The sequence below is a fragment of the Xenopus laevis genome, chromosome 9_10S, assembly GCF_017654675.1.
Source record: "Xenopus laevis strain J_2021 chromosome 9_10S, Xenopus_laevis_v10.1, whole genome shotgun sequence".
In the NCBI taxonomy this organism is placed as follows: domain Eukaryota; kingdom Metazoa; phylum Chordata; class Amphibia; order Anura; family Pipidae; genus Xenopus; species Xenopus laevis.
In genome coordinates this window covers 114095253-114105036 of record NC_054388.1, presented here as the reverse complement: position 1 = coordinate 114105036, position 9784 = coordinate 114095253, and the positions used below count along the sequence as shown (strand labels likewise).

Sequence of the window (9784 nt, the reverse complement as noted above, 5' to 3'; positions counted from 1 at the left end):
TCTCACTTGAAACACAGACAGGGACTAGAGAACATCTATAGGGAGATACTATAAAGCTGCTGTTTTTTTATAAAAATGATATTCATCTTTAGCACCATGTAAAAGCCACATCATATATTATAATTGCCTACAAAATGAGGGTTCTAAATCAATCAATCAATAAATAAAAATGTGCTAGTGCATTATATTGTTTTACATGTAAAAGGAATACGCTTAAAGAAAAAAGGTTGTTTTTTTTTTGTTTGTTTCTTCTTTTTTTTTTTATTTTTTTTTTTTTTTTCTGGTTGCTTTATTGAAAATATTTGGCAAATCCCTACTAGCCCTGCCCATCTGCTCTCCACTAGCTGCTCCCTGAATGTCCAGGCTGTGCAGGGGAGCCGGCAGGAACCAATCAGTAGGCTGTGATTGGCTGTCCCCCTCCTACTGTGCCTGACAGTGATTTCCCTGGGTAGATACTGCAAGTGGCCACAAGGGGGGCAACATTGAGCTTCCATTCCAATTGGTGATCCAATAGGAATCCACAGCTCAACTCTAATATGTAAATACACTGTACCCGAGAGGAACCTTGGATGGGCCCAAATTTAAAAGAGACATTTTGTGTAAAAAAAAAAAAAAATAATAATAATAATAATAATACAAAAATAAAAAAATAATAAATAAATAAAAATAAGACTGTAGCAGTCCGTTATACTCATTTAGATACAGAAGAATGGTGCTTGAAAAAAAAAACAAAAAAACAAAGTAGTGTTTCAGACTGATTTCTTGAATATTTCTGCAGAAACCCCAAAAATCCCTCCCTTCCACTTGCTGCTCCTTGAAATCCCAGGTGGTGTTCTCAGCTCACTGCACTGTAGGGCAGGAACCAATCAGCACCTTGCAGGACCTGACAGGGAACTGAAGCCTGTCTGTGCTTGTGTTTGACTGCCGGGCTGTGATTGGCTGTCCCGCTCCTACTGGGTTTCTGGCCGGGACCGTTAGGACACGCCCACCCCCTCCTCATTTGTCACGCAGACCGGGAGCAGACAACACCTCTCGGAAGCTCCGATGGAGGGGCTATTTTGAAAGAGAATATTCATGTTTAGCACCGTGTAAAAGCCACACCATGTATCACTCACAATTGCCTACAACCTTAGGCTATTTATCCTAGAAGTCTCCGTCAAGCACCATTCTTCTATATCTTAATGAGTACATAAGGCACCGCTACGTTTTTATTTCATACACAAAATGTCTCCTCTAAAGGGGCCTCTCCCTACGCACAATATCAGCAGCGGCGCAGCGGCTCAGTCCCGTGACACGTAGCCTTTTCCTGCGCTAAATTTAAAAGGAGTCGGTCGCGGCGCTTTTTGGAGGTCACCGCACCGTTACAACAGCCAACGAAAAATTCTGTTTTCTGTGTCTGGCCCATTCTGTTGCCCTCCCGCCATGTAATACGAAATATTGCCCATCAATAGCACATTAAGTGGCGCCTCCTTGATGCCCGGCTCACTTGCTATAGTTATTTTACTGCGGACCAAAGGCCATTTTACGCCGTTATAACTGCCTGCCCTAATTTCATCCTGTTCTCCTTTGTCATTGGTTCACTATGGACATACGTCACTTGAACTAGTCCAATCAGTTTCAGTGCTGGAAATACTTGTCAGTCATTGGCTGATTTAATCTAGGGTAACAGTTTTCCGTTGGTCCGCCAAAATAACGGAAAAAAAAATAACGAACTGCGGGGGTTCGTTTTTCAAGTGAATGACACCGGCTTGGTGACCCTGCAGCCACACAGGGGCGGATCTATGAGCCGTATTGGAACCACGGCGGGCACAAGTCGGGCTTGATATCCCTGGGAGTAGAAATAAGGGGCGTGTGGCACAGTTCTCTTTAGCCGGTGTGGGGGCGGCTCTGAAAAGAGCCTTTGTGTTGTTCCCTGATGGGGGCGCTGGGAGCGGGCACTTCACTCGCTCTCGGCCGGCTTGCGCGACACCACCGACCCCAAGGCAAATTCTCTTCTAAGAGCCCCCCGCCTTCTCCCGAAAACATCTGTCGCTTCCTATTGGTTGGTAGGTGTTCTGTGTTCATGACGCTATTCTCGGAGCAACATTCATTCTCATGAAATCAATTGTGTCCTAGGGCAGAACAAAGGGAGATCAACAGATCTGGTGCTACGGGGTAGATCAAAGGAGACATATAGGATCCACGAAAAATAGCCTAATGTTGTAGGCAATTGTGCGTGATACATGGTGCGGCTTTTACACGGTGCTAAACATGAATATTCTCTTTCAAAATAGCCCCTCCATCGGAGCTCCCGAGAGGTGTTGTCTGCTCCCGGTCTGCGTGTCAAATGAGGAGGGGTGGGCGTGTCCTAACAGAAACCCAGTAGGAGCGGGACAGCCAATCACAGCCCGGCAGTCAACAGCCAATCACAGCCCTGCAGTTAAACACACGCACAGACAGAAGGTCGCCAAGAAAAAGGCGCCGGTAGCAGCGCCCACAGCCAAAAAAACAGTGACCAAGAAGGCAGCCAGGTCTCTATAAAAGCACATGATGGACTCTGTGGCCTCCAAGAGCCCAAAGAAGGTGAAGAAACCCGCAAAGGCGGCGGCAGCAGCAGCAGCAGCAGCAGCAGCAGCAGCAGCAGCAGCAGCAGCAGCGAAGAGCCCGAAAAAGCCCAAAGCCGCATAGACCAAGAAGGTGGCCAAGAGCCCCGCAAGAAAAACCTTCAAACCTAAAGCTGCCAAAGAAAGAGAACTGCCCCCAACCCCAAGAAGAAATGAGCTCGGTCACTAGTGGCCACAACTGAACCAAAGGCTCTTTTAAAAGCCACCACATCCCCCTGAAAGAGTTTAGAACTTCCCACGTCTGCTGCTTCTGCCTCAAGTCTTCCTCCCTAACACTTTCTTACTAATACGAGTACAAGTTCCCACATGTTGTTGTTTAGTGAATCCGCGAGTAGCAGCTCAGACACTGGCAGATTAAACGTTCTATTCGGAAGGAGAAGAGACGTAATGGACTGACAGGCTCTCGTTGCCGGGAAGCATAGAGCGTCTTTGAGGAGAAAAAAAAGTGCTGAATTGCGGGCGCGGGAAACTTTGTTGCGAGTTGTATCTGTGCTGCGAGAAACGTGGCGGAAATGTCCCAGTGTAACAATGTGGCAAAGCGCTAGTGTGTCAGCTCATTACTGGAAATCTTTAGAAAAGTAACAAACGGCCAAAGGAACATTGAGCTCAGCTGAGAGGATCATTGGCTGCCGCCTATTAGTGTGGGGGTGGGGCAAGTAAGCGACAAAGGAGCAGATTATACATTTAGTGATTGTGCCGCAAAGTTGTACCAGATAAATGAAACCTGCACAAAGTCTATCCCAGCGGAGGCGATTAAAGTCGTATTGAATCACACGGCAGAATGCTGGGGCCAAAGCTGCATCTTATGTTCTGTAACCAGTTACCGCAATCATTGTGGCGGGCAGCCGTGTTCAGTTCAAAATCACATGTCAGCCAATGTCACGTGATTCCTTTGCAACACTAGGGAGGAGGGGGTGGAGTCAGTGAATACAGTTCCCTATCAGGTCGTGTCAGTCTGTGGAGGACCGGGGACGAAAGCGCGGAAGAGGTTAAATTCTCGCTTCTGATCAAAACGGGCCTTTGAGGGTCACCCACGTATTTCTTGAACAGGCTGTACCCCCTGTATTAGCTCTTGTATTTCCTACATATCCATAAACCTTAGTCTCTTGTCTGAAGCATTAGGAAGGCAGACACGGGCTGTACATTGTGTTACATGGAGCACAACTAGAGAGCAGCTACAAACCCGCCTCTACTGCTCCGCTTCTTATCGGACAACAAAAGAAATCCTCGTCTATTCGTCGGAGAATCCGGATTAAAGGCAAAACGGATTTAGCTATAACTTCGGTCGTAGGAATACGACGTGTTGAGGTTTAACTTGAGGGAAGAATTCGTTTGTGGATTCAAAGAACCAACTCAGAAATATGTACGTGAAAAGCACACACACAGGGCAGAGGAATGGAGCGACCAGGTTTAAGAAGAGCTTGACTTCCAGCGTAGTTTCTAAAATAAATACGGTAATGCCATTGGTCAGGCAGCAGGGGCGGCTTTGAAAGGATTTCTTTCCTTGGGACTCTGTGCCGTGTCTTTCTTTGTAGAACAGGTTATTCGCGGGCTGAATAAACGCAGCTACGAATGGAGTTCATGGCTAAGATTTTTTAAAAACAAGTTTCATTATGGATTTAGATCTTTTTGTTACTTATGAGATGAGCCAAATGGTTAAGGCAAATACCGGAGGCTTCAGACCCGAAACTATAACCCCGTGACCCTGAAATCTCGCTTTATAGATATAAAGGGTGTTTTGTATGTGCAGCCCTTGTACAGAAGAGATGGAGGGGCTCTTAGAAGAGCCTTTGTGTTGGGATCGGAGTCGGGCAGTAGCAGCAGTTACTTGGCGCTGGTGTACTTGGTGACAGCCTTGGTGCCCTCGGATACGGCGTGCTTGGCCAGCTCCCCAGGCAGCAGCAGGCGGACCGCGGTCTGGATCTCCCGGGAGGTGATGGTGGAGCGCTTGTTGTAGTGAGCCAGGCGGGAAGCTTCCCCTGCGATGCGCTCAAACACATCGTTGACAAAGGAGTTCATGATGCTCATGGCCTTGGAGGAGATGCCGGTATCGGGGTGCACCTGCTTCAGCACCTTGTACACGTAAATGGCGTAACTCTCCTTCCTTGTCTTCCTGCGCTTCTTCCCGTCTTTCTTCTGAGTCTTAGTCACCGCTTTCTTGGAGCCCTTCTTTGCGGCTGGAGCGGACTTAGCTGGATCAGGCATAATTGTACTGCTTCTCTCTCTCTCACACTAGTAAAGTATTTCTTCCTCCCGCCGGGCTCCTGCTTTTATACCACTCCCATGCAAATAAGGCAGTCCGGTATCTTATAATATTACTGGTAGGTTTTGTCACATGGTATAAAATGCTCCCACCTACAGGTTCTAGCAGCTATCGATTGGCGTTCCCATAAGCATCTCTGTGATTGGCTGCAATAAAGGAATTTAAGAATGTATTTAGAGCAATTGATTGGTTCTTACTAAACTTATAATGTCATTGGCTAGATCAGAAATCACCCAATTAAAGAAGAGAGGTGTGTCCTTTGCTGCCTACAAATAATAGTGCTTGTGGGTACGGGAGTCATATTCTACAATAGTTGTCAGTAGGTCATGTCTGGAAGAGGCAAACAGGGTGGCAAGACTCGCGCTAAGGCAAAGACTCGCTCATCTCGGGCCGGGCTGCAGTTTCCAGTCGGCCGTGTTCACAGGCTCTTGAGGAAGGGCAATTATGCCGAGCGGGTGGGAGCCGGAGCTCCGGTCTATCTGGCCGCAGTGCTCGAATACCTGACCGCTGAGATCCTGGAGTTGGCCGGCAACGCTGCCCGGGATAACAAGAAGACCCGCATCATCCCCAGGCACCTGCAGCTCGCTGTGCGCAACGATGAGGAGCTCAACAAACTGCTCGGAGGAGTCACTATCGCTCAGGGCGGGGTCCTGCCCAACATCCAGTCCGTGCTGCTGCCCAAGAAAACAGAGTCCAAACCGGCCAAGAGCAAGTGAAGTGCCCACTCCCAGCGCCCCCATCAGGGAACAACACAAAGGCTCTTTTCAGAGCCGCCCACACCCGCTAAAAAGAACTGCGAACAGACACGGATGGGAGGGAGCAAGTTACATGGTTACAGATTTGCTTTATTATATAAACAGTAATTACATTGGTCCAGTGGTTTCTATAAGGGACGTTTCTATGCAGTTCGTGGGGAACGAAGGAATATCTGCCCTGCCATTTAAAATTAAGGGAAAGTCTCTTGTGTAGGGATAAAGTAGTGAGGATTGTGTTGCCCCATAACCTGCTGAGGCCAAGATGTCCCGCATGTACAAACGCTGCTTATCGATTCAGAATTCGCTCCTGATACGATATCTCGCATTTCAGATCACCGAGTTGTGCGCGAGAAATGATATTTGTACATTAAATCCTTACACAGTTACAAGATGATCGAGGATTCACAACTGTTTCTGGATATAAAACAGCGCAGCAACTTAAGACTATGAATTGAAAGACTTCCAATGTTTAGTTCTCACTATGAAAACTGATATAAAATAAACAGTAACAGCTCTGAGACAGACTTTGTGGGGCGGCTCTGAAAAGAGCCTTTGGGTGCGAGTGGATCAGTAACTTGGAGGGAGAGGAGCAGATTTATCCGCCGAAACCGTAGAGAGTGCGGCCCTGGCGCTTGAGAGCGTACACCACATCCATGGCGGTAACGGTCTTCCTCTTGGCGTGCTCGGTGTAGGTGACGGCGTCCCGGATAACGTTCTCCAGGAAAACCTTGAGGACCCCACGAGTCTCCTCATAGATAAGACCAGAGATGCGCTTGACTCCCCCTCTCCGTGCCAGGCGGCGGATGGCGGGCTTGGTGATGCCCTGGATGTTGTCTCTGAGCACCTTTCTGTGCCGCTTGGCGCCTCCTTTCCCGAGTCCCTTTCCTCCTTTGCCGCGTCCAGACATAATCAATGAAGCTCTTCAAACACTATATAACGTGTCAGAGCCGTTCAAAGTCTATATCTGCAACTGGAGAGGACCTGATAGAGAACCTACAATATATGGGCGGAGTTTGTCAGAGGCGTGCTTAGTCATGTAATTTCTGATTGGCTCATGGAAACTAATTACGATTTCTAACAGTGTCCTAGTTTAGATTTCTCCCATTTCTATTACTATAATTATTGTTTCTAGTTACAGAGGCGCCAGTATCTCAGGGCACATCATCTGGATAAGCGGCAACATTGTGTCACTTGCAGTTACTTGTGTTACTGGGAGCTCGGGAGTTACTGATTTCTGTTCGGACTTTTTGGGCTCTACATTCCCGAGAAAGTTCAGCAGCAATACGGAATCTACTCACAGGGCTTTATTACCGATCGCTAACAAATTTTTCCCGCGCTCATAGAAACAATATACATTGAGGGAATGTGCAGGGAAATAGAAAGTACGGAGTGACATATATTCAACTCATTTGACTGGAGATTTGGTGGCTCTGAAAAGAGCCTTTGTGTTGTGCTGCTGGGACTAAGCCCTCTCGCCCCGGATCCTGCGGGCCAGCTGGATGTCCTTGGGCATGATGGTGACCCTCTTGGCGTGGATGGCGCACAGGTTGGTGTCCTCAAACAAACCGACCAGATAAGCCTCGCTGGCCTCCTGCAGAGCCATGACGGCCGAGCTCTGGAAGCGCAGGTCGGTCTTGAAGTCCTGAGCGATCTCCCGGACCAGGCGCTGGAAAGGCAGTTTGCGGATGAGCAGCTCGGTGGATTTCTGGTAGCGGCGGATCTCGCGGAGAGCGACTGTGCCGGGCCGGTAACGGTGAGGTTTCTTGACTCCGCCTGTGGCCGGAGCGCTTTTCCTGGCTGCCTTGGTGGCCAGCTGCTTGCGGGGAGCCTTCCCTCCGGTGGATTTACGTGCGGTCTGCTTAGTACGAGCCATCCTAATGAAATAAAATTGAACAAACCAGCAACCCAGATTTATATAGGCGCAAGCTGAAACTGATTGGCTAATTATAAACACGCCTCTACCTTCCAAACAAATCTTCTTTTCTTTATGGAATACTGCGTAAATGCTTCTCTCTCATTGGCTAATTTAAATATATCCCGCCTCTACTCCTTACAACCTATTATCTCACTTCTGTTCGATCTACTTGCAGTTATATTTCAGTAGCAGGGTCACGTGACGCTTTCTAAACACACTTCTATAAGTTATAGAATTGATCCACTTTTCCCATTAATGTAAGACGATTTCGACCAAGACAGACAGAAGAACTGGGACCTGCAAAGAACCTCTCTGCCAGAATCCCATAGAGACACAAATATCTCAGCAGTGCAATAGCGGTATATAAATATATATATTCTCCAGCAGCAGAAGATTTCCTTATAAGCTGGCAGGTCCTACAGACAAAACTACCCACCTGCTGCCTAATCCGATCCAGAAACACCCAGTAACTCCTCCCACTGGTGCGGGAATTAGAAATCATTAGCCCGGGGGTGAGTGGTGGAATGAGCCTCTGTGTTTAGTGATTGGGCGACACCTAGTGGTGGTTTTGGATTTTACAGTGATCAGATTCAAGGCAGGAGACCTGGGAGAGGTTACGGCGCTTGCACAGACCTGGTCTTTCCTTCTGTTGGGCAGACAATAAAAATGGAAGTTGAAAATCACGTCTGTAAAATAAGCGGCGTTGTGATTGGCTGCAGTGGGACACTTTCTTCTCTATATAAAGTCTATAGAATTCCTCCCATGCAAAGAATAAAAATAAATGAGAGTAAATGAGATTAGATGGGAGCAGGGTTGGTAGTGATTGTTATGGGTCGGTACAAGAGGATACGGGCCCTTCTATTAACCCTATAATCAGTCACAGGTATCGGCTCTTTAGCTGGAGGAGGTGGTGGCTGAAAAGAGCCTTTGGTGCAATGTGCGGGGCCCCGGGGCCACATCACTTCTTAGGAGCGGCCTTCTTTGCTTTAGCCGCTGCTTTGGGTTTGGCCGCCTTGGGTTTAGTATCTTATTAGCCTGGCTCTTGGCAGCTTTGGGTGGCCTTTTTAGGCGGGGGCTCTTGGTCGCCTTCTTGGCTTTAGTAGCTTTGGGCTTCTTGGGGCTTTTGGCGCTGATCGCCGCCGCTTTCTTCACCTTCTTGGGGCTCTTTGCCGAGACCTTCCTGGGCCTTTTAGGGGACTTGGGCGCCTTCTTTGCCGCTGGCGGTTTGTTGGCTTTGGGCTCCGCGGGCTTGTCCTTCCCCTCCAGCTGCTTCTTGTTGAGCTTGAAGGATCCAGAGGCTCCGCTGCCTTTGACTTGGGTGAGAGTCCCCTTAGTGACCAAGGTCTTGAGAGGCAGCTTGAGGCGACTGTTCTTGTCCACATCGAGGCCTCCGGCAGCCAGAGCCTTCTTGAGAGCGGCCAGGGACCCCCCGCTGCGCTCTTTACAGGCGGACACGGCTTTCACTAGGAGGTCGGACGCGCTGGGACCGGAGGGTTTCTTGGCTTTAGCCGCTGCCTTCTTGGGCTGCTGCTTCTTCTTGGCTTTAGCGGCGGGTTCAGCCGGGGGAGGAACAGGAGTGGACTCGGCCATTCTAAAATATCAACTCGTACCGATATACAAGTGAATCAGATTATCTCTCAATCTTCTGCCACATCCTCCTTATATTCATATTTCCTGTGCCCCGATTGGTCACTTCTCTGTATATCATTTCCTTTCTATTGGCTGATTCTTATTTCCCCGCCATCTTGTGGAGAACCAGAATTGCCAATCAGGAAAAACCTGAACCTGAAACATGAACAGACTCCGTCTACTAAAGATAAAATGTTCAAATCGTCAGTTAAAACAAACCACTTGTTCCCGATACTTGAGGTAATAAAGAAAAACATGGAGTCCGAACAGGGGTGCTTCGCCAATGAGGCAAGTTGAGGCAGTCGCCTCAGGCGGCAGAACCCCACTAGGTACCAGGGGCAGCGAAAATGCTGTTTCTTTTACTTTAAGAGCGAATTTCCAGGGGAGGGGGGGCAGCAGCAACTGCGGCGGAGGGGCCAGGATCGGCCCTGAGTCTGAATGGGAAACGCCAGATAGAAAACAAGTAGTGATGGGCGAATTTGCGCGATTCGCCGGCAGCGAATAAATTTGCAAAACGCCCGCAAAAATTCGCGGCAAAAATTCGCCGGCGTCAATTTTTTTTTTTGAAAAACGGACGCCGGTGTAAAAAAACAGGCGCCGGCGCCGTTTCGTGAATTTT

General features: G+C 48.5%; 3 protein-coding genes and 1 pseudogene across 3 annotated transcripts; 1 reads left to right on the top strand and 3 right to left on the bottom strand.

The window, feature by feature from the left end:
- Positions 1–4374: 4374 nt before the first annotated feature.
- On the bottom strand, positions 4375–4952 carry LOC108704304 (histone H2B 1.1-like). Its single transcript, XM_018240811.2, has one exon. It carries the CDS (start codon positions 4806–4808, stop codon positions 4428–4430), a length of 381 nt encoding a protein of 126 aa, XP_018096300.1. The 5' UTR covers positions 4809–4952; the 3' UTR covers positions 4375–4427.
- A 104-nt stretch (positions 4953–5056) lies between these two features.
- Positions 5057–5641, top strand: LOC108704300 (histone H2A type 1-like). Its single transcript, XM_018240809.2, has one exon. The coding sequence runs from the start codon at positions 5193–5195 to the stop codon at positions 5580–5582; it is 390 nt and encodes a 129-aa protein (XP_018096298.1). The 5' UTR covers positions 5057–5192; the 3' UTR covers positions 5583–5641.
- A 512-nt stretch (positions 5642–6153) lies between these two features.
- On the bottom strand, positions 6154–7658 carry LOC108704306 (histone H3). Its single transcript, XM_018240813.2, has 2 exons — positions 7166–7658; positions 6154–6541 (listed from the first exon to the last, which is right to left on the bottom strand). The coding sequence occupies exons 1-2, from the start codon at positions 7492–7494 to the stop codon at positions 6217–6219; spliced, it is 654 nt and encodes a 217-aa protein (XP_018096302.2). The 5' UTR covers positions 7495–7658; the 3' UTR covers positions 6154–6216.
- A 197-nt stretch (positions 7659–7855) lies between these two features.
- On the bottom strand, positions 7856–9189 carry LOC108704293 (annotated as a pseudogene).
- Between the last annotated feature and the right edge of the window lie 595 nt (positions 9190–9784).

What these genes read in the sequence shown, in the direction of transcription:
- LOC108704304 (XM_018240811.2), bottom strand. Translation starts at nt 4,808, where the DNA reads ATGCCTGATCCAGCTAAGTCCGCTCCAGCCGCAAAGAAGGGCTCCAAG.
- LOC108704300 (XM_018240809.2), top strand. Translation starts at nt 5,193, where the DNA reads ATGTCTGGAAGAGGCAAACAGGGTGGCAAGACTCGCGCTAAGGCAAAG.
- LOC108704306 (XM_018240813.2), bottom strand. Translation starts at nt 7,494, where the DNA reads ATGGCTCGTACTAAGCAGACCGCACGTAAATCCACCGGAGGGAAGGCT. An exon ending in TTGTTTGAGGACACCAACCT is followed by an intron (nt 6,542 to 7,165) that starts GTGCGCCATCCA and finishes TAGTGTTTGAAG; the next exon opens with AGCTTCATTGATTATGTCTG.